Here is a 24,969-nt window from a genome sequence, read left to right as displayed (position 1 = left end):
TGAAATAACATATATATATAGACATTTAACAAGAATAAGACATTCTAATGACATGCCATGTAGTCATGAGATTTTTTCCCATATATGCCCTTCCTTTTCTACTCCTGAGATCGTTATTACAATCAGGCTTCTCCAAAACGCAGTTTGCTTCATTGTTTGGCTTTGTTTCATAATGACTTGCAGTGGTTGTTGGCATTCTGAAGTTTTACACATTTCTTCTTTACATCATAAAGTCAGAATAAAATGGCCGGAGTGTTTTGATTCAAACTTAATTACTCTTTACAAATGTTGGGAGCCGGAAGCCATCTCAACATGCACATCATATCAAACCTTGAGACAGATGAGGTACAGGAGAAGGTTCTACTCCTATCAACCACGAACAAGAATTTGAGATAATAAAGAAAAAAGTCTGAAATGACTGAAAAGAAACAAGGATTCAAAGTTAGAGAGTTTAGATAAAATGCCAAAATCTGCACCAAAAAAAATAACACTAGCATAACCTGGCTCTAAAAGCATGTACCTTTTCCCATGTTAATAACAACTGGCAAATCTGAAAACAGGGTTTTGCAACCAATCACTGTAGACAGAGACTATTAATACTACACCAAAAATATTTTCCTAAATCTATGAGCCCTCTTAACATACTTATGTAACGAATTGCCTATTAACTTAAATTCTTACATTAAACACTCAAAGAGGTCCAATGTCCAAACTCCACATGAAGTGAAATCCAAATGGTGCAGGTACATCTCTAGATGGTTCGGGATGTTTGCAGGCATCTACTTCTTTAAAGGTCCATAATCTTAAAGAGATGGGACGTGACTGGAGCTGGCGCAACCTCAGGATGCCTCGGGATGGGTAGAGAAAGAGAAGCAATTAGAAATTAGCATTTCTGCTGTTCATAATTTTAACAAGCACAAGTTGATAATGTGCATGTGATCAGATGTACTGGAGCACAAGGTTATGATATGTGATGTGTGTTATGTGTAGGACTCGCTAAAAAGATATGTACTTAAACTGGGAGAGTGTGACTAATCCATGAACACTGTCAGAAAGACTATTCAAAGTTTAGGAGCTAAATGTGAGAATGATCTACCACCATTAGTAGACTTTGTTATTCTAGGAACTACTAGAAGGCCAGAGTTTCGAGATCTTAAGGAGCGTGACAGATTGTAGCGTGTTAGAAGACTGGATAGATACATGCTTCTTGGCATCAGATATCGACGCCATGTTTCTTAGGTTAGCAATATTTCTAAGATGGAAGAATGCTGTTTTTGTAATATAGTTGATATGATTTTCAAAAGAAAAGTTGCTGTTTAAAATAACTCCCAGTTCTTTTAATGTTGAACTAGTATTTACAGTACATGCTTTTTATTTCACAAAAAAATGCATTTCATTTAAAAAAAACTTAACTATACAGCATATAACCAGAGAATTATACACCAAGATCACAGCTATTAGATTTATAGATTCCTTATTAATCAGTAATTTGTGACGTTCTTATTTTAGTTTGTGGCCCATGAAAATAATGCATGCAATGTTAAGTGTTACCCAAGCACGTGCAAACTGTCTCTTTTTTTTCCCCTCGGTTTTTTAATGGAATTGGAACATTAGCTACCTGGATCTCCTGCTTGGAGCAGTAAGTCTTCTTCAAACTCAGAAATTACACTGAAGTGAGTCTGAAAAATGGCAAGTGTTCTAAAAACTTTCACATATTCTATATGTAACATTGCTTTAAAAACAGTGAAAGGAGATGTAAAACACCAACAATTACACAAAAATGAAGCACATAGTGAATATGCCTGTTGTATAGTCACGATTCACAAAGTACAATTCCTTTAAAAGTCATATTTTGCGCTACTATAGACGTTTATTTGCGCTGCAATGTGAAGCAGTACAAAGTGCACTGAAATGTCAAAATCCACATTGTCAGAAACAGAACAGTGATCTTAAAGATCTTTTAGATCATTTGAAATTGCATTTTTCAAAAAAAGAAAAGGTCTTCTTCTTTTTTTTCTTTCAGCTTCTCCCATTAGGGGTCGCCACAGCAGATCATCTGTCTCCATACCACCCTGTCCTCTACAGCTGCCTCTTTCACACCAACTACCTGCATGTCTTCCCTCACCACATCCATGAACCTCCTCCTTGGTCTACCAATATAACTCATGTCCCTCCTCTGCACATGTCCAAACCATCTCAATCTCGCCTCCCTCACCTTGTCCCCAAAACATCCTACATGGGCTGTCCCTCTAATAAGCTCATTTCTAATCTTGTCCATCCTCGTCACTCCCAACGAAAACCTTAACATCTTCAGCTCTGCTACCTCCAGTCTTCTACTCAATGCCACTGTCTCTAATCCATACAACATCGCAGGTCTCACCACAGTCCTATAAACTTTCCCTTTCATTCTTGCAGATACCCTACTATCACAAATCACTCCTGTCACTCTTCTCTACCCACTCCACCCTGCCTGCACTCTTTTCTTCACTTCTCAAACACACTCTCCTTTGCACTGTTGACCCCAGGTACCTGAACTCCTCCACCTTCTCCACCTCTTCTCCCTGTAACCGCACCACTCCACTGCCCCTCTCTCTCATTTATGCACATGTACTCTGTCTTAGTCCTACTGACTTTCATTCCCCTTCTTTCCAGCGTGTACCTCCACCTTTCCAGGCTCTTCTCAACCTGCTCACTACTCTCACCACAAATCACAATATCATCTGCAAACATCATAGTCCAGGGAGACTCCTGTCTGACCTCGTCCGTCAACTTGTTCATCACCACTGCAAACAGGAAAGGGCTCAGGGCCGATCTTTGATGCAGTCCAACCTTCACCCTGAACCAGTCTGTCTTTCCTACTGCACACTTTACTGCTGTCACACTGTCCTCATACATGTCCTGCACCACCCTCACATACTTCTCTGACACAACTGACTTCCTCATACAATACCACAACTCCTCTTTTGGCACCCTGTCGTACGCTTTCTCTAAATCCACAAATACACAGTGCAATCTGTCCTTCTCTATACTTCTTCATCAACATTCTAAAAGCAAATAAGGCATCTGTGGTGCTCTTCCTCGGCATGAAACCATACTGTTGCTCACAGATGGTCACCTCTTCTCTCACCTAAAAACCTCGCCTGGCTTCCACTACTCTTTCCAATAACTTTATGGTGTGACTGATCAACTTTATTCCTCTGTAGTTACTGCAGGTCTGCACATCTCCCTTATGCTTAAAGATTGGTACCAGCACACTCCGTCTCCATTCCTCAGGCATCCTCTCACTTTCCAGAATCTTGTTAAACAATCTGGTTAAAAACTCCACTGCCATCTGTCCTAAACATCTTCACGCATCTCCACTCTTCATCCTCTTAATCGCTGCTCTCACTTCCTTCTTACCAATCCTATCCACATCTTGCTTCACTAACTCCACATCATCCAACATTCTCTCTTTTTGATTTTCCTCATTCACCAGCTGCTCAAAATACTCCCTTCATCTTCTCAACACACTCTCCTCACTAGTCAAAGAAATAAAAGGTCAAATGCCCATTTAAAAGCTGTGGCAAAGCCTTTTCATTGAGGTTCTCTTTTACTAATCACCTTTCTGGATCATAAAAATGCTTTCGCTGTGCATTTTGTTAATTCTGTGCCCATCCATTCAATTGATGTTTCTCATATGATGTTGGCCTGAATCTTCTCCTAACTCTAACCCTAACCCTCGCTGTTTTCTCCCCGTTTCTTTATTTCTGCAGCGTGTTTTACCTGTCCAGAGAGCTCCAGAGTTTAGCGGGTGGTGTGTCAGTAATAATGGTCTTTGGAAAAGTGTTTACTTAAATGGACTAAACAAAGCATTATGACAAATTAATTTGTCTTGGTGAATTTTTGAAATTGAATTACTTGAGGTAATTAAAGTATTGTTACATCAATAATTGATGAGCCTGAGGATCGCTTGGACCGATCTGATATGAAAGGGCTATATATATGAGGATTTTATCTATGCTTTACATGAAATTATAGGCCAAATACCTTGTACCTTCCTCCACTATTCAGATGAGTGTGGAACAAGTAGACAGTCTTAATAATGTGTGTAACAAGTACACAGTAAATCTACCTAAAGGTTCCCTGCAAGCAAATACCCAATTAAGTTAATTGGAAATCACGGATGTTCTAAAAAGTTTAAATGACAGTAGCTTGCATGCATCCTGCCCTACAGGCTCAACTGAGTATGTAACTAATATATTATGTACTTTGTAAAATACCTTTTTTTTTTTTTTGCTACAGTCAGCTAAACCCAAGAATCAGGCAGTTTAGCTATCGTGGATCTGATGCCACATTTACTCCTCAGATGTTACAGAAGAAGGAGATAAAATAGGTGGCAAGGCAGCAGAAAACTGGTCTCTCATGAGGCTTCTTACAATTATAAAATTAGAAAAGAAAACAGACACAGATGATCTGATATGGCAGCTAACAGTCCAGCTTAAAGAACATGTGGAACTAATATGTGCCCCTAAAATATTTCACTCTCAATTTCTTTTCACAGTGTTTTCATTTTGGAGTATTTAGAGACAAGAAAGGAGATGTTTGCTGTTAAAGTATGGCCCATTAATAACATTGTGGACAATGAGATTTGAAAGCAAATATTCCTATTTTAAAAGATGTGTAAGAAGAACAAAAAACTTCAAAAATGTCTGCCAGACACTTGTCACCAACTTCTCCAACCATATCTATACTCCAGTTCTGTCTTTGCTCCTACTATGCAAGTGAAGCAATCCACCCCTTTCCATGCAGTTTTGTATAGTGATGCAGGATGTAGGGCAGTAGAAGCATGCTTGCCCAATTAGTGAGCTCTTGTAGCTTCTACTGAGATACTGTGGAAAGGCACTCTTTACAAAAATAACTTTTGTCTTTGCATAAATCCTTGCATGCCAACAGTGTTTGCACAAATCAAACTCATGCTAATAACGGATACAAAGGTTTACTTCCTTTGAACACCTTATAGTTAATCGCATTTACAAGAGTTGAGACTGTATGAAATTACGTTTGAGGATGGCAAAGAGGTAAAAAATTACGTTTTGGTTAACTGTACGACATTATACACTATAAAAATGTAGACACTACTAACATATATTTCAAGCTAAAAGGGTTCAAAGCTAATTGCTGCTCTAAAGGTTAGACTTGAAGAATACATTACATTTGTTTTTGAGCTCATTTAGATGAATAATGGATGATGTAGACAGTGATCTTGCTGACTTGCTGCCAAATTCAAGTTCAAAAACCTGGTGTTGGAAATGCTCCAGACCTTAGGTTGACTGCACGAATTAAAGCTTTATATAAGTAAGTAAAGTGACCCTACAGCAGATGTGAAAAATGTAGTGTAGCAAAGGTAATTTTAATAAAGTGTGAAACTAGAGATGCCAGCCCTACTGTATAATAATTACTTTATGCAAGTGAATACCGTGAATACAAACCTTCACATCAGGAAGATTCTTTAGCACAGTTCAGAAAATAAATTGAAAAAGAAAAATCGTGTTTAAACTATAAACCAATTCAAACCGTATAATTTCTATTGTCAGTTACACTAACCCTAACCCTAACTCTAACTCTAACCCTAACCCTAACCCAGCAGTGGGTAATGCAGAAACACCAAACACTATAAAAATTACAGAATTAACCAAAAGGCTGAACCCAGTGCCTGGATTAAAAAATACTTTTCAGACAACTTTTTCAGTAAAGAAATAAATACAAATTATGTCTCATCCACAGAATTGCTGATTATGAAAATTGCTTGTAGCTTTATAGTAAGATGTATTTTTGCCTTCACAGGTGCCTTTTCACAGGTCCTGTATAGTGAGATGCCTTTTCACAGGTGCTATATAGTGAGGTGCCTTCTGCCTTCACGAGTGCCTTTTCAAGATAATTCCAGATTGAGGGACCAATTAGGAGAAGAAATAATCTAACAGCAGTCTATTAATCCCATAGTTCTTTCTTTTATTAGAAACAGTGCAAACTTCGAATGGAAAGAGTAGAATAGAAAGCTTATTGCATTGCATTGCTTCTCTTACATACACAGTTCAAGTGTGTTCCAATATGTTTAAATAAAATACATGTTTAAGTGATTCATTCTGCTGTTATTATTTCTTGGGTGAGTAAATGAGTGGTGTATGAATGGATGAGCAATATCCTGGGGGTGTTTTAATGTTTAATTTACATGTGTTTAATATATTTTGTAATGCATATTGTGTAGAAATGGCTCTAAAAACCTGTATTTTTTACAGTAAAAACTGTTTATGAAAAAATTGGTTAGTTAAAAAACAAAATCTGCAAGTGACAAAAACAACAGTATTATATTTAAAAATTATGTTGCTTAAATGCTGACCAAATCTCTTATTTGCAAATATTAAATAATAATAATAATAATAATAATAATAATAATAATAATAATAATAACTAAAGTTTTTATTTTTTATTTTTATTAAATCAAATCCTTTTGCAGTTTAAACTACATATAATTTCTTTTTACTTTTACAGTTAGTTTATGTATATAAACAATGTTATTGTTTATATCTACACTTAGATGAAAGTGTTTTTAATAACAGTAATTATATGTGCTAAAGCTTTATTAAAATAATTGTTTTAAGATAATTATTCTGTTTCAAGATGTATAACTATTCTGAGGATTTATATATATATATATATATATATATATATATATATATATATATATATATATATATATATATATATATATATATGTTAAACTTTTTTTATGGTTTTATAAAAATATTTAATGTAGAATAACAGTAATAACAAGTAATTATGGAATTAAGTTTTTCTTTCTTTCTGACAGTTTTCTCTGTTTTTTAACAGATATTTTCCGGCACCCCTTGTTAAAATTGGGTTTATCACAGAAAATGGTTAAACAAAGTGTTACAGGTCATAATATGTATTTGTACAGTAGTCGTTGTCAGGGAAACTCCCTCCTGCACTCAGCACACTCACTCAGCCTCGCCTTCCTACTAATCACCTACATGTGTCTCCAATCTACACTTCCCTTTATAAGGCCCCCTTTCCCACTCTCTCACCGTCTGATCTACAGTTTGCACTAAAGATCATTCCTGGACTTCCTATGCTATGGATTCTACCCATTTTCTGGTTTGTGATTCTGCTGAAGCTCCTGTCTCATGTACTAAGGCAAATAAAGCCTATGGACTTTATTCTGGTTTCCAGCTCTTGATCCGAGTGTGACAGTTGTACTAACAGAGATATTGGCTCTGTACTCATGCTTTCCTCTTCACATTATGGTAATGATGTTCTAAAGAACTTTAGAAGGCCAGAAATGTCAAAAATTTAATGTTGACAACTCACACCTGTAAAATGGAAGCAATTCCAGGTGACTACCTTTTGAATCTGATGAGCAATGCCATGAGTTTGCCCAAGCTGTCATCAAGTAAAATGTAGCTACTTTGTACATATAAAATATAAACAATTGTTTTTTTTTTATTGCTTTCTATTTACTACATAATTACATATGTGTCCTTTTGTAGTTTAAATGTTTTGACCTTATGACCTTAAATGTTTTGACCTTATGTAGTTTAAATGTTTTGACCTTATATATCAGTATTAATGTACAATGTTGAAAGTAATAAAAATAAAGAAAAAAACACTGAAGGAGAAAGGTGTATCCACACTTTTGTCTGGTAGTGTATATCTAGTCAACTTGTTTAACAGACTATAGCATCTTAGAATATAACACATTTTGTTTGAACCCAGCAGGTTCAAACAAAGACAGCTGTATATTGCTGAGGGACAAAGCATTTGTACTCTTTTAGGTACATTCCTGTACCTTGATTTTTCTGTGTGTGCTTTACTAACAACCAAATGGCCAAAAGTTAGGCTGAAGGAAAAGAAGCATTTATCCACAATAATGACATCATCAACAATCATCAAAAATTAGGAGTAAAGTTGTTACAATTATATGTTTTCAAAAAAAGTCTATGAAAGCAGAAATAAAGACACTATTCCACAAGATACAAATTACTCATAAGCAACAAGAATCAAAAGTCCAGAAATAAACAACATATGAGAAATAACATGAGAAATAAAGCCTCAACATGTCTGTAACCAAAATTAGATAATATTAAACTGTATTAATGGTATATATTTTCTCTGTTTATAACATTTTATAACAGTGTATTCACTGTTTTTTTTTGTTTTATTAAAATATGGGTTTATGAGATGTGCAAATCATTACATTCTGTTTTTTATTGACATTTAACACATCATTCCAAATTTTTTGCAATTAGGGTTATATGTTGTTTTACATATCTAGATGTAAATATAAAAAATTTCAGATCTATCACCTCACATATCCTTCATGTCAGGCCAACTCCATTGCAAACTCAGTTGCAGAATGTACAAAACTTTCTTTCGGCTTCTCCTATTAGGGGTCGCCACAGCGGATCCTCCGCATGTGTCAGTAATGTAATGTAATGAATGAAGTCTTTAATACAAAATAATCAAGGAACCACAAAAAACAAAGTGTCCAAAAACTTATGGTCCTTAGTGTAAGGTAATCCACACAAAAAAAAAACACAAGAGCAAAGTGTTTGAAAACGTATGGTCCCCTGGGTAAAGTAATCCACAAAAACACAAACAAAGTGTCCAATAAACCTCACAGCTCTCAGGAAGAAATAATCCACAAAAACAGGGTCCAAAAATTTACAGTCCTCCAGGTGAAATAATCCACAGAAAAACACACATAAACAGAGTGTACAAAAAAAACCCACACGACCACGACCACACGCGAGCAAAACTGCGAGAGAAAGGGAGAGCGGGGTTTTGTGAATAAAATAAAATGAAAACAAAGCAAAGCCGCGACGGGCGGCACGGTGCGATACCGAGGAAAACAAAAACGAAAAGAAAACCGGAAGATCCGAAACCGAAAGCAAAATACGGAAAAAACAAAACTGAAGGACAGGGATGTTTTAAAAAAAAAAACACGGAAGCCAACGAGACAATCTTGCAGCGAGCGTGAGAAAACCGTGTCTATTTATGTGATGGCAAGATGGGGGCCGGGACGATGGGGCGGAGGGGGCCTGGTGGAGGGAACCAGGGAGCAAGCCTGGATAGGTTTGAGGCGTGAAACATGAAAGGTGGGATGGACACGGAAGACTCTGGGAAGGTGGAGGCGGACGGCGGCAGGATTGAGGACCTTGGATATAGGAAAGGGTCCAATAAAATAAGGGGCCAGTTTCCTGCATGCGACCCTTAGCGGCAGGTCCTTGGTAGAGAGCCAAACCCTCTGGCCGGGGCAGTAAATGGGCGCTGGTCGGCGTCTGCGGTTGGCCCAGCGGGCATAGCAGCGGGAAGACCTGAGGAGAGCCACCCAGGTATTCTTCCAGGCACAGCGGCAGCGCCTGACCAAAGCACCGGCTGAGGATACTGGGGTCTCAACTTCCTGAGATGAAAAAATAGGCAGGTGATAGCTATAAGTGGCTTGGAAAGGGGAGAGACCAGTGGCTGAGGACGGCAGAGTATTACGGGCATATTCAGCCCATATCAATTGCGAAGCCCAGGAAGCATTGTCGTCAGCGCAAAGGATGCGAAGGGCTGTCTCCAGGTCCTGGTTTAACCTTTCAGCTTGCCCATTGGTCTGCGGGTGAAACCCGGAGGACAAGCTGACCGAGATACCCAGGAGGTGGCAGAATTCCTTCCAAAAATTGGCAGTAAACTGTGGACCCCGATCTGAGACGATATTACTAGGGAGACCATGGAGCCGGAACACGTGCTGCAGCAGAAGCTGGGCGGTTTCTTTGGCCGAGGGCAGTTTAGGAAGAGGTATGAAATGAGCCATCTTAGAAAACCGATCTATCACAGAAAGAATGGCGGTATGGCCAGCTAAGGGTGGTAGACCGGTAACAAAGTCAAGGGCTATATGGGACCACGGGCGATGCGGAACGGGAAACGGGCGGAGGAGACCCGCCGGGGGGTTTCTGGAGCTCTTGTGCTGGGCGTAAACAGGACAGGCGGCCAAAAACTGACGAACGTCTTCCCTAATAGTGGGCCACCAAAAAATTTGCCGCAGAAGGGCCAAGGTGCGAGGGGTTCCCGGGTGGCAGAAGAGTCGAGAGCAGTGGCACCACTGGAGTACCTGTGAACAGAGCTGGTCCAAAACGTAAAGCCTGCCCTCCGGACAGCCGTCCGGGGTGGGTTGTCCCGAAGTGGCCCTGTGCACCCTGCTTTCAATGTCCAAGCAAAGGACCCTGACGGAAACGGATGGAGGTAGGATTTGACATGGTTCTTCGCCTTCCTCCTCGCCGCAGGAACCCAGTCGGGACAGGGCATCCGGTTTGCAGTTCTTGGAGCCCGGACGGTAGGAGAGGGTAAGGCAAAAACGCCCAAAAAACAGCCCCCAACTGGCTTGCCGGGGGTTGAGGCGCTTGGCTGCCCGCAGATACTCCAGGTTGCGATGGTCCGTCCACACAATGAATGGGTGTTCGGCACCCTCCAACCAATTACGCCATTCCTCAAGCGCCAGCTTGACGGCCAGCAGCTTGCGATCCCCGATGGAGTAGTTCTGTTCCGCGGGAAGAAGGCACACGGATGGAGGCGGTTGTCGGTGGCACCTCTCTGAGACAGAATGGCCCCCACACCCTTGTCAAAGGCATCAACCTCCACAACAAATTGCCGCGATGGATCAGGCAGGGTAAGAACAGGTGCAGAAGTGAACCGGGTCTTGAGCTCCAGAAAGGCCTGTTCCGCCTCGGAATTCCAAGTGAATGGCTGACGAGTAAAGGTGAGTCAGTGTAGTGGTGCCGCGATGGTGCTAAAACCGCGGATGAACTTGCGGTAAAAATTTGCAAAACCAAGGAATCTTTGCAGTTGCTTGCGATTCTCTGGTTCGGGCCACCCCTCTACGGAGCGGATCCATCTGAACATTCCCTGCCGACAAGATGAAAGCCCAGAAAATATGTGCTGGACACATGGAATTCACATTTCTCACCCTTCACATACAACTGGCTCTGAAGGAGACGGGTGAGCACAGTGCGTACATGGCAGCGGTGTTCCTCCAGGGAGCGGGAGTAGATCAGAATGTTGTCCAGGTAGACAAACACAAACTGATGGAGCATGTCCCGAAGAACGTCGTTGACCAGGGCCTGGAAAACAGCAGGGTCTTTAGTGAGGCCAAACGGCATGACCAGGTACTCATAATGGCCTGCTGGGGTGTTAAAGGCTGTCTTCCATTCATCCCCCTCACGGATGCGTACCAGGTGGTAGGCGTTGCGGAGGTCAAGCTTGGTAAAGATGGTGGCTCCCTGGAGGAGCTCAAAAGATGAGGACATTAAAGGCAAGGGGTACCGATTCTTGATAGTGATTGAGTTAAGTCCCCGGTAGTCGATGCAGGGGCGGAGGCTCTTGTCGTTCTTTTCCACAAAAAGGAAACCTGCCCCCGCCGGGGAGGAGGAAGGGCGGATGATCCCAGAAGCGAGGGACTTCCGGATGTAGTCCGCCATAGCTTCTCTTTCAGGACCAGTCAGGTGGAAGAGGTGGCCTCGGGGAGGAGTAGTTCCCGGCAACAGATCAATACCAAATAAAAGAAAAAAAAGGAAAAAAAAAGAAAACCGGAAGATCCGAAACCGAAAGCAAAATACGGGAAAAACAAAACCGAGGGACAGGGATGTTTAAAAAAAAAAAACAGGTTAGGATCTCCTAGTTAAAGTGAACAGAAAAAGTAATTTTACCAGATCTAAAGACATCTGAATTTGTGTTTGAGGAAAAATACCAATTACTAAAAGTTATTAAAGTCCCAATACTTTTGTACATATAATGTAGGAGTAGTTGGTATAAATGGGGTTGCCGGGCTTCACCCCTTGAATTAAATGCCATCAGTAATAAGATTATTTTAAACCCCACATAAATTAACTGTAGGACTAAAACAATTCCTCGAGTAACTCAAATAATTCAAATAAAAAAAAAGCTTTGAGGCAAACTATATGCCTCAATGATTAGTTTAGTTCATTTAACTACACACAGAGCACTGTGTTTCCCCACGGATCATTATTACTGATGCACCAACCACCACACTCTGGACCGCTCTGGGGTCTCATTTGTAAACATTGTGCACACGTTTTCAGCCCACTTTCAACACAAAGGTCCTAAGCCAACGAGACAATCTGGCAGCGAGCGTGAGAAAACCGTGTCTATTTATGTGATGGCAAGATGGCAGCCAGGACGATTGCGAGGTTCGCGCTACCCCGGAAGTGGAAGCGCCGGAAGTGCACGCGCCACTGGCTGACAGCATGTTTGATTTGGCACATGTTTTTACGCTGGATGCCCTTCCTAACGCAACCCTCCCCATTTATCCAGGCTTGGGACCGGCACTAAGAGTGGCTGGAGTTGGTTCCCTGACCGGGGCTCGAACCCGGGCTGCAACGGTGAGAGCGCCGCATCCTAACCACTAGACTACAAAATTTTAAAGAATTAGGACACTTCCAACATTGCAAAGTTGCATGCATTAGAACTTAATAACACTTCGATTCCGTTAATGTTATTGTGACCCTAAGTGTTTACTGTTTTGTTTAATATTTTGGATGTTTCTAGTTGATGATGCTGATCACCTGACCATCACCAGTTCTTTGTCTTTGACTTTGCCTACAGCAACAATTTGGATTTGTCTTTCAATAAATAATAACTGCACTTGCATCAATCTTAGCCTAATGTACCCGGAACATTGGTTTATAATAAGCACAAAATTTTGTGTGTTTTAAACAGAGGATGAAATGGTCCATCACCACCTGTGCAGAAGATCAGAAAGTAAGTTATAGATGTGTGCAAGTTAAAGGCTCTGGCATGAAGAAGCTGGTGTTGGATCTATGATGATCTCAAATGTTATTTTATGAGTTGCTCATAGCTCCTGGTTCCATAACGTCAACTGACTGTATAAGACTGTACAAAGACATTACACACAATCTTACATTCTGGTGCTGATGTTAGTTCTCACTCTCCAGTGTTTTGTATTGTTTTAAAGATTTATAATCACACTCTTGATATCACCCAGATGAGGATTGGTTCCCCTTTTGAGTGTGTTTTGAAGTTTCTTCCTCATGACATCTAGTTGAGTTTTTCCTTGCCACAGTCGCCCCAGGCTGCTCATCAGGGATAAATACACATCATTCACCTTAATTCTTAAATTCTGTTAAGCTGCTTTGAGACAATGTCCATTGTGTAAAAAAATTGTGTAAAATGTTTTGGCCCAGTTAAGGCACTTAAAAAAGCATATTTTATAGCAGCCTACAATTCTTTAAATTTTTTTTTTTTTTAAACAACGCAAACTAGGTAAGTGTTAATTTAAGTGTTTCAGAGCGAGGCCAGGGTCCTGTATGGACTTCTTAGGGAAGTTCATTCCACCACCTCGGTGCCAGCACAGAGAAAGCACTGGAAAATGTATTTACAAAAACTGATTTAATATATTTTTTTTTCAATGTAAATATATTTCTCTTGTATATATAACTTGTATATGTAAGTATAAGTTCTGATCGGGTTAAATGGAAATTTATTCTAGAATTATTTATATTTTAACATGTCCTCTATTATGTTGTTTATTTTTTATAATTCATTAAGACAGGACCAACTCCTTTAACTGCATCAGTCTTAATAATCTAATGCTTTCATTTATTTATTTATTGTTTTTTATTTTATTTTATTTTTTTATTTGACCAAATCCAACTAATAACAAGCTCTTGTTTTCATACAACAGCACACAACACATCCAACACCTGAAGCAAACCAACCACAGTTTTTCAAATTATTGCTCATCCAGATTTAATTCTTAATATGAAATATGTCATGGTTGTTTTGACCACTTCATATGAATACTATCTGTGGTATTGCATTATGTCCTGATATGATTTGCTTGTGTTTAATACAGTTGGTATAGCCACAGCTTACTAGTGAGTGATTTGTCTAGACAGGTTTGTGTAATGTGCACACTTGCACTATTAGGATAAAAAGTGCTGTTTAATGCAATCCTGTTTTTATTAGATGTTTCTTTTACTTATTTGATTTTTTTAACAATAAATAAAACTCTAGTTGTTGACTCTTGGTTTAAGAATAATGTTATTACAATAATTTGGAATGTCTTGAAACCAAGAAACCACAAATTAACCATTACTTTTGTGACTTTAGCTGAATGGTTATTGCAGGAGAGGGATACATAACCAACTGTTTTTTAGATGACTATCTTTTCCAGTACATTTGTTTAACCGGTTGGACTGACATCAAATGTGGCATAGATGAGAAAATCATGAAATGGAAACTGAAAATCTATCATTTTCATTCTTTTTTTTAATCTCAAATCCAAATGTTTTTAGTAACGAGGATACTGCAAATGTATGCACAAGGAATTTCAACCCCGGGGGGTTCTGTGTTGAGCATAGTTTAACACTTGGCATTTGCTTGAATAAAAATAATTACTTTAAGAGAAAATAAAATCTTCTGACACCAGTTGCTGTAAACATAACCCATAAAGTGTTCTTCCTGCTTGGCTGCCTCATGTGCATCATCTGCTATTTTTATGAGTCCTGACTGCATCTTTCGAACAATTTATTCAGAAACAGAATAACTCCTTTTATGCTAAAAATTTCATTCAAATAACTTTTATTTGTACTGCAGTTTTTACATTGGACATTTTCTCAAAGCAACTTTACAAAAGATAAAGAGGTTATAAAGTTATAAGTTTAGTGCCTATAAGTGTCTTCCTTATAAGTTTATCCCTAATGAGCAAGCCATTGGCGACTGTGACACGGCTAAACTCCCTGAGATGATGTTAGGAAGAAACCTTGAGAGGAAACAAAGGAAAGCCATCCTCATCTGGGGTTTACTGATCAGTGATGAGCGCTTAAATGCAGAACTCTTCATGCAAACTACATATGCCATAAGAAACCCGATGTCACTTCTGAAGAACAGCCCAAGTCACATACCAATACCCAGCAGAAATTATTATTATTACTGTTTTGTTTCCTTGATTATTAGAGCTGTGCTTTTATAGAAAACTACTTAACAGCTTCTGGACAATCAGCACGACTTTAGCTGCATGAGATAATATACAGTGAGGAAAATAAGTATTTGAACACCCTGCTATTTTGCAAGTTCTCCCACTTAGAAATCATGGAGGGGTCTGAAATTGTCATCGTAGGTGCATGTTCACTGTGAGAGACATAATCTAAAAAAAAAAATCCAGAAATCACAATATATGATTTTTAAACTATTTATTTGTATGATACAGCTGCAAATAAGTATTTGAACACCTGTCGATCAGCTAGAATTCTGACCCTCAAAGACCTGTTAGTCTGCCTTTAAAATGTCCACCTCCACTACATTTATTATCCTAAATTAGATGCACCTGTTTGAGGTCGTTGGCTGCATAAAGACACCTGTCCACCCCATACAATCGGTAAGAATCCAACTACTAACATGGCCAAGACCAAAGAGCTGTCCAAAGACACTAGAGACAAAATTGTACACCTCCACAAGGCTGGAAAGGGATACAGGGAAATTGCCAAGCAGCTTGGTGAAAAAAGGTCCACTGTTGGAGCAATCATTAGAAAATAGAAGAAGCTAAACATGACTGTCAATCTTCCTCAGACTGGGGCTCCATGCAAGAACTCACCTCATGGGGTCTCATAGATCCTAAGGAAGGTGAGAAATCAGCCCAGAACTACACGGGAGGAGCTGGTCAATGACCTGAAAAGAGCTGGGACCACCGTTTCCAAGGTTACTGTTGGTAATACACTAAGACGTCATGGTTTGAAATCATGCATGGCACGGAAGGTTCCCCTGCTTAAACCAGCACATGTCCAGGCACGTCTTAAGTTTGCCAATGACCATTTGGATGATCCAGAGGAGTCATGGGAGAAAGTCATGTGGTCAGATGAGACCAAAATAGAACTTTTGGGTCATAATTCCACTAAACGTGTTTGGAGGAAGAAGAATGATGAGTACCATCCCAAGAACACCATCCCTACTGTGAAGCATGGGGGTGGTAGCATCATGCTTTGGGGGTGTTTTTCTGCACATGGGACAGGGTGACTGCACTGTATTAAGGAGAGGATGACCGGGGCCATGTATTGCGAGATTTTGGGGAACAACCTCCTTCCCTCAGTTAGAGCATTGAAGATGGGTCGAGGCTGGGTCTTCCAACATGACAATGACCCGAAGCACACAGCCAGGATAACCAAGGAGTGGCTCTGTAAGAAGCATATCAAGGTTCTGGCGTGGCCTAGCCAGTCTCCAGACCTAAACCCAATAGAGAATCTTTGGAGGGAGCTCAAACTCCGTGTTTCTCAGCGACAGGCCAGAAACCTGACTGATCTAGAGAAGATCTGTGTGGAGGAGTGGGCCAAAATCCCCCCTGCAGTGTGTGCAAACCTGGTGAAAAACTACAGGAAACATTTGACCTCTGTAATTGCAAACAAAGGCTCCTGTACCAAATATTAACATTGACTTTCTCAGGTGTTCAAATACTTATTTGCAGCTGTATCATACAAATAAATTGTTAAAAAATCATATATTGTGATTTCTGGATTTTTTTTTTTAGATTATGTCTCTCACAGTGGACATGCACCTACGATGACAATTTCAGACCCCTCCATGATTTCTAAGTGGGAGAACTTGCAAAATAGCAGGGTGTTCAAATACTTATTTTCCTCACTGTATATATATATTTTATATATATATATATATATATATATATATATATATATATATATATATATATATATATATATATATATATATATATATATATATAAAATTGTTTATCCAGCTCATGCAGCTAAAGTCGTGCTGATTGTCCAGAAGCTGTTAAGTTGTTGGGTTACACGTGAAAGCAGCGAACTTGGCAACGCCGCCGATTAGTCTGTTGGTCGGGGATGTTTTAAGGGTCGCATCGGAACTCGTCGGCTTTCAGTAGTGTGGAGTGGAGTGGAGTGGAGTGGAGTGGAGTGGATTCTCCTACACACCGGGATTCTCCTACACACCGGGATTCAGAGCCGTCTGTGTGTGATCCGGTTCTCAGAGAGAGATTCTGCCTTCCAGTTCTGGAAAAAGATGCGAGGCAGTACCTGATCATTATTATAGGACTGTATCTGTTTCGTTCATTTTATTTTTATGTCACATTTTAACTTTGACCATGGACACCGGTGTTCTCTTTCACCTGGCGCATCTTATTGCGCTTTTTTCTACAGCTCTACTTCCAGACTCCAGCACACAGGAGATTTTTTGCTTTCACGTTAAATCCGAACTTGGACGCACTCAGTGTAGTTTTCTTCGAAGACCTTCAGCAGAAGCGTCTGTTCTCTTTTACTGGAGCATTTGGACAGCAGATGATCGTGTTGAAGAGTGCTTCATAAGCGCTGAACCCGCTATGTTACACAACTACAGGTCAGTGTGCAATGAGCAGAGCATGTGGGATTTACACAAAACATCACCTCTGAACATCAATATAACTGCGCTTTTCGAGCCTGATAGTCCATGTGAACTCCAATCGGTGGGCCGTTGGAACTTGAGGCTCCAGACGTATGTAGACACGGACCAAAACTATGTAGACACGGACCAAAACTATGTAGACACGGACCAGACGTATGTAGACACGGACCAGAAGTATGTAGACACGGACCAGACGTATGTAGACACGGACCAGAAGTATGTAGACACGGACCAGACGTATGTAGACACGGACCAGACGTATGTAGACACGGACCAGAAGTATGTAGACACGCACTATCACGTGGTCTCTGAGCGCAGAAAGCGCCAGAAGCGCGCGTGGATCTTCCCCGGGACCCTGTGGTGCGGCCACGGAAGCCGCGCTGGAGAGTACGAGCAGCTGGGTGAGTGAGAGTTTACTGGAATGTCTTTCATACCTTTTATACAAATGTACAAATATAACTTTATTTAATATCAAAGGTTTAAGAAAAAGTATATACACGTGATTTATACAAGTTCAGATTGTAACACGGGAATATGTTGTGAATGGTTTCGTGTCATTCATCACGTCTAGGTATGTTTGAGCGTGTAGACAGATGTTGCCGAGAGCACGATCACTGCGACCACATAATCCGTCCCTTCACTGTGAACTTCGGCGTGTTTAACCCAACTCTCTTCACCATTTCACACTGCGAATGTGACCGCAGGTAACAGATGATTTGCTTGCGGCAGTGGGTCGCATTCCATCCTTAACGTGTTCATCCTTACAGGAAAACTCCTGAGATCCATAATTCATCATCTCGTCACCTGTATACTGGATCGCTGTCCTTCTCTTACTGCCAGACGCAAAGCTTTTAAAACAACTGCAAAGAACAGTTTAAAATAATAAATTACAATATAAAACACATTTTACCTTTGTTGAATTGTTGTTTAATTACATAGAAATGCGATATAAAACACCTTTGACTTTTGATGAATGATTATTTCTTGTTTCTCATTTGTTTGGTTTCCCAAATGTTAAGATTTTATTTGTCAGATTTTGATTGTATGACCATGCAGCATTATTTGCCATTCGATTACAGTGAGCTTTGTATTATTTTTATATGTTTTCAGCCATGCTTTTTCATTATGTAGGTTGAAGAAAGTTTTTCAATATGCCCTGTCAGCCTAACCATATATTTACTTTTGTGATCATTTTTCTTAAAGTGAAGATTAATATAAAAATGTGTTTAATTTTGTCTTTACCAATTTATTAGGTTCAAGCAGTGCCTTGTGGATATTAATGATACAGTCTCAAATATGGTGGGCTATACATTCTTCAATATCCTTAACCAACAGTGCTTTGAGCTTGTCCAGAAGAGAAGGTGCACCAAGATCAACTGGATTGGAATGTGAGTGATGAATACGTTTATTAGTTGAAGTAAAATGCTAGCATGGTGACCCAAACAACAATTATTTTAGACTAAAACAACTTTTAGGTTCAATTTCAACCACAAAACATGTATTATTTAAAGAGTTTAGATAAGAGATGTCACATTATTCTTATTTAACTGATGTATTTATTGATTAATGATTTACACTCATGTCTTAAGATTTATAACATGTTTCTTCTTAATTAAAGAAAACGCAAACAATCACACACCACTGTATGTTTTGCCTTTCCATATTTCTGAATTCTTTAATTAGACATTTTATAATATATGTATGACATATAAATGTCATTGTGGACTCAGGAAGGGATTAAATGAAGGCTTGCTCAGAAGCACTGATAATAAAAGATCTTCAGTTAAGCATTTGGTTGCATATGCTGCATGTGTTGACTTGCTTCTTTACACCCTCTGGCAATACAACCTCCCTTCTACTCTCTTTCCATTCCCTTTCATTCCTTTTTTAATGACATAATCTTTTAATTATAAATTTTAAAAAAGTGCTGTCTTCTGACTGAAGTAACTTCAATTCTTTAATCTTTTCCTACAGGTGCACAACAGATACGGTTGCCCCTTTTGCAGTCCTTAAACATACAATGACATATAATGCCACAACTTCAAATGCTAGTATTCTTAAACCACCAGTTTATCAGGGAAAACCTTCAACTACTGTCAAACCAAAAAACAAGAAACATAAACAAAGAAAACAATCTCAAAAGGGTTTTGCTCCAGTAGTACCTGTGGCAGGACATACGTGTCTGTTGAGTGAAGTTATTGGTAAACCAAAGACAACTACATCAACTACAGCCCAGTCAAATTGCACGATGAGCTGTAACTCAACATTATTTAATCAGAAATGTAAACTTGTAAATCGAAGCACTCTATTCCCAGCAGCAGCAGCAAATACTGCTTCCATGCAAACAACACCTATAGCATCTATAAAACAAAAGACTACTACATCAAAGAAAATTACACCGAATAAAAGCAAACGCAAAAACAAACACATTGACAATACCACAGTACAATCCAAGCTTATTAAAAGATATAAACCTTTGAAAACCAAGGTGAATGGTGATCCATCCAGAGGTGATCATTTCCTGCCCAAACAGCAGAAGAGAAAGGACAGCAAGCAGGACAAAGCATTTTTATACAGCACCATATCGCCAAATTTAACCTTATCTCTGTCTAGCAAACGTCCAAGGACTAACAAATTCTTTGAAAACGTGTCACAAACTAAAAAGGATAATACTCCCAGAAGAAAAATGACATCCAATGCTGTATCAAGCAGAAGTCACCCAGAGAAAACTAAAAAGTCAGACATGAAACACAAGTCAGCGGTGGTAACCAAACTACCAAGGGCTTTGAATAAAACCAAACCTGCAAATGAAACCTTTCAGCCAACAGGTACATTTTGTGCATGTTTATATAATTTTATAATAGATAAATCATATCATTATTTAATAATAATATATAGCTACTAAGTTTTGTTTTCTTGAAATAAGATCTAAAATAGTTGCCAATTATCAAGTAAATTTTTTGGAATGAAAATAGCTGCAGCAGCCATGGCCTGAGATTACAGGTCTGTACTGTATTTTGTTCTCAGTGTCTATATACTGTATGTCTTAAGATTCCTAAGATGCCAGTGATGAGTTGGCACCTCTGGACCATGTCATGAGCTAATGGATTTGTGAACTAAAATGTACAATTTTACAAAATGCTTAAAAAGTTTAAACATTTGAAATTAAATCAGTTTACATGTTATCTAAATTTTCAGTGATAGATAGTGAATCTTTAATGATTTTTTAGAAAGTCCTACAGATTAGATTACATAAAACACCTTATGCTTTAAAGCACTATGTTAAATATACATTGTTTATTTAGGTTTTACTACAGTTGTAATTATTGCACAATCCTATTATTAATATTTAACTAAGTAGTTTGTAAACTTTATATTTAGTACACGGGAGCAAATTTCAAACATAAAAATATTAGTTATTATTAGTGATTATTCAACAATTGATCAGATGTTATCCTCGTTTACTTAACAACAGTTCAGAGTGCCTTTGCAGATGGATTCAGTTTGCGAAAATGCACATAGATTTAATAATGAATGGAGTCAAATGACTAGATTATTGACAGGTTGACAAGTACAAACAAGTTGGCTCAAGCTGTCTGTGCATGAGCATGTGTACACTTAAACTATATAAATGTACAACTGTATCTCATTTTTCACACTGAATTTCTTATACTGACAGAATTTACTTGTTTTTTGCTTAGCAATATGTGATGTAGCCAAACATTTGGATGAATGCAAAGCCAGGATACATCCAATGAAGAAGTTATATGGACATCATAATACAGAGAGAACAACAATCTACCACTGTGATTGCATAAACAGGTACATAAAAACAAGCGAACACACACTGTTGATTCATGTACTTTAGTTTTAAATCACTTGATGTATTTCTCTATCTGCTAAATCTTGTACCCCCACTTTCACACTTTTTTTTTTTCTTCACAGGTTGACTGATTATTTAAAGCACATGGAGAGCATTGCTTTACTGGAGAAACTTCTATGGAAATTTGTGTCCATGTCCTGCTTTGAAACACCAAAAAACAAAAAATGCAGCAATAATACAAGGTTTGTAAATGAATTATAACGTATTTGTCAGTGCATATCATTTTGCACTGGGTTTGCACTTTAGATTCGAGCTCATACTGCAGTCCAGGGACCCCCAGGAGTATGTGAAGCAAAGCCAGTAGGAACTGATTATCACAGCGCAGCCATTATCAAACTTTTATTATTGTCATTTCTTTTTTAGTCTGTTTGACTGATGATTTGAGATGTTTGTTTTTTGTACATGCAGATATAAGCTGTGATATAGTCCAGATTTGTGTAATTAGTAGTTAGGGAACCAGTGTATTTGACATTAAGTTTGTGCACCGGGAACTGGAGTTCATGGTTGCCATGTTTATAGACTGTGAAAAGGTCTGAGTGTTGAAGTTTCTTCTTAAGTATAGAAGTAGGTATTATGATGAATTGTTGATAGTACTTTGGAAAGCTAAGGATACACTGAAGGTCCCTTACTGTGACTTTACTGTACTGTGAGCAAAGGTCCTTTACTGTGATAGGAGTGACATTGTCTACCTTGTTGTCTTCATCAGAATCCTGTCATTGTACATATATAACACATAACACAGGATTGAAATTCTAGACTAGTGACATGTTTTAGCTTTAATGTACAGCTGGCTTTGTGTTTTTAGCTTAATGCTGAACTATATGGGTCTCTATAGTTTCATACTGTTTATTGTCTGTGTAGGTGATCACAAACTTGCCCTGCATGTCTAAGACAATGAAATAATAGAGGCATGTAAGAGAGGCTATTAAGCACGATACAAATACCCAGAGTTCAGCTTGAACTTCAGTTTACTAAATATTTATGCCTCTCTTTTTTTTTTGCTCTGGGGCCGATAGAACCAGTAGAGGGCAGTAATGAACCTTTATGGTGACTGGATTTAATCCCCAATCCTCAATGCATGGCTAATGGTCAAAATCTGTGACCAAAAGCTTTTGGTCACAGAATTTTTTCTTATAACAGTGAGGTAACCTGCACAAAAACATTTTTCTCTGCCTGGCATAATTGTGGGTTGTAAATGTGCATCCCAAGAAACCTGCATCCAATGATGATGGGAACTTGCCTATAGCAGTGATGAAAATTGATAGTTCTTGGTGGGTTAAAGTATGGATTTGATGCTAACCTTAAAGTTGAATGGGTTTGGTATGGGAAATGATGGTCCAGCGTTTGGTGAGGTGGGACCAGAGAAGGACTTCAAAATTGACATGTTGTATTCAGGCCAGGTTAGATGTTTGTTCATGTTTCGGTTGATGAGACATTTTTAATGAGCCTAATACAAAAAAACATGGATTTGGATTTTATTGGATAACATAAAGTTTAAAGTTAAAGAGTCCTGGGTAAAACAGAGACACTGGTTAAATTAGAAAAAACAAATCATTATTGTTTTTTTTTCTTTTTACCTTTACTTTGTGACAAATGTTTTTTTTTTTTTATGTTTCTAGATGTTCTGCCATTCTATTCAAGGCCACAGAGTTAAAGTCATCACTGATCAAACTGGGAGGTCAGGTTTCAGTTAAAAATAGAAAAATATCTACAAATAAAAGAGGATCTAAACAACTATACAAACGTTGTATTCGAATTTTACATCCTAGAAGCCTCAATCATGTAAAGCATAATGCTTGACCAACTGGTAAATACTGATTTTAAAAAGTATAAACATTCTAAAAATGTCCTCTGAATAATATAAATACAAAATAAATTTACACATTAAAATACAAAATAATAAGAATATTAAAATCATTGTTCACATTATTGTAAACATTATTTGCCTAAAAAGTCCTAAAACAAAATAAAGGATTCTGCCTAGGTTTTACCTGAGCATAGATTATTTGTTTGTTATTTGTTTGTTTTAATAACATGTACTGTATGCTTTAAAATTATATTAAACCTGTATGTACAATGACTGTGACTTTTATAATAAACTCAAACCCTGATTTTGAAAGAACTATGTTTTTTGTATGATGCAATGCAAAACATTTTGGGACAATTAAGTACAATTATTATGAAAACCACTCTTAAAGGTGCAGAAGCCAAGATAAAGCAAGTCAGGACCTTTTCCACCATTAATATGATTAATTAAATTAAATTCAGTCAAAAGAATTAAAAAGAAAAAAGAGAAAACCTTGTGTGCACACTATTTTGGAAGTTAACCAAAATATATTCTTCATTATAAATACTGCTTCAAATCTATCAAATTTTGAGGGGCAGGAATTTCTTAATTTGCATACTATAACCCCAATTTTAAAAAAGAGGGATGCTGTGTAAAATGTAAATAAAAACAGAATGTACTGCAAATCTCACAAACCCATTTTTATTAACAATAGAAAATAGAAACATATATGTTCAAACTAGTAAAATGTAACATTTTTAGGGAAAACATTTTTAATTTGATGGCTGCAACAAAAGCAAAAAGTTGCTAAAAGTTACTAAAAATAAACCGTTTATTTTTTGTAACAATTTTAGAATAATGTTTCTCTACATAAAATTGATGAAAACTTTCAATATCTCATCATCTACAGTACATTGATAATCTCCAGTACAGTAATATCATAAAAATATTCAAAGAATCTTGAGAACAATTTGTGCGCAAGGAAAAAAAGTCAATATTGGATGCCTGTGATCATCAGGCCCTCAGGCAGCATTGCATTTAAAACAGTTTAAAATGAATCAAATTTTTATTCTTTTGGAAACCCTGGAGGGCACATCCTCCAGACTAAAGAGGAGAGGGACCATTTGAGTTGTTATCAGCACTCAGTTCAAAAGCTTGCATCTCAGATGGTATAGGAGTGCATTAGTGTCTTTGTGGAATGGGTAGCTTGTAACCTAAACATTCAGGGTAGAGCGCACGCTCTGTTTTAAGCTTATTTTGATTGCCGTTTGGCAGTGACAAATTTAGGTGACATCTTGCCGGGGGGCGGCATGGGGTGTCCACGCAAAAATTCAATAATTTTTTATGTTCTTGTATACCGCTCACTTGTACGGTCGCGTCACTTATGATGTCATGTGACGGTCAATGTACCTGGTCGTTATTTATAGTCTCCACCCAACACTCCGAGAAGTATCCTCACTCATACTCATACTCATAAAGAAGAGCCGGGGGTTGGGTGACGTCACATCAGTAAGGAGAACTGAATCCAAATTAAAATTATGGATGAAAAAATACATTCAGGAGTCCAATTCAGAAAAAGAGGAAAGAAGTAGGGGGGAAACGTGCAAAAGCTAAACTTGTGTATGCAGCTCTATCACTCATCTTGTTATGAGGATAGTAAAAGCTAATGCATTTCATGAAATAGGCTAATAACTGTAAATCACTTAAGTTATGCTGTTTCCTGCTGTGCTTTTACCCATAGAGCAATCATATTTATTTAAGCTGCATTATACATTATACATTATACAAACATTATAATTTATAGTATGTAGTTCAT

At 38.2% G+C, this 24,969-nt stretch overlaps 1 protein-coding gene and 1 long non-coding RNA gene across 2 annotated transcripts in view; one reads left to right on the top strand and one right to left on the bottom strand.

Moving 5' to 3' along the window:
• The window catches only part of LOC310718318, a 198,226-nt gene that overhangs the window by 170,024 nt on the left and 3,233 nt on the right, over window positions 1–24,969 (bottom strand). The gene's annotated exons all lie outside the window — the stretch shown is intronic.
• Window positions 16,946–23,471, top strand: LOC310718209 (uncharacterized protein). Its single transcript, XM_083526857.1, has 7 exons — window positions 16,946–17,885; window positions 18,056–18,188; window positions 18,738–18,872; window positions 19,459–20,312; window positions 21,186–21,306; window positions 21,430–21,549; window positions 22,987–23,471. Exons 1-7 carry the CDS (start codon window positions 17,189–17,191, stop codon window positions 23,165–23,167), a joined length of 2,241 nt encoding a protein of 746 aa, XP_083382983.1. The 5' UTR covers window positions 16,946–17,188; the 3' UTR covers window positions 23,168–23,471.

This window comes from Silurus aristotelis, assembly GCF_946808225.1.
Source record: "Silurus aristotelis genome assembly, chromosome: 23".
Taxonomy (NCBI): Eukaryota; Metazoa; Chordata; class Actinopteri; order Siluriformes; family Siluridae; genus Silurus; species Silurus aristotelis.
Note: the sequence above shows the minus strand (reverse complement) of the source record. Positions and strands in the feature narration are given on the sequence as shown.

Bases quoted from the DNA above. Each gene is read 5' to 3' on its own strand.
- LOC310718209 (XM_083526857.1), top strand. From the start codon at position 17,189: ATGGACACCGGTGTTCTCTTTCACCTGGCGCATCTTATTGCGCTTTTT. The intron at 18,873-19,458 runs GTGAGTGATGAA...CTTTTCCTACAG, and splicing joins AAGATCAACTGGATTGGAAT to GTGCACAACAGATACGGTTG. The intron at 20,313-21,185 runs GTACATTTTGTG...TTTTTTGCTTAG, and splicing joins TGAAACCTTTCAGCCAACAG to CAATATGTGATGTAGCCAAA.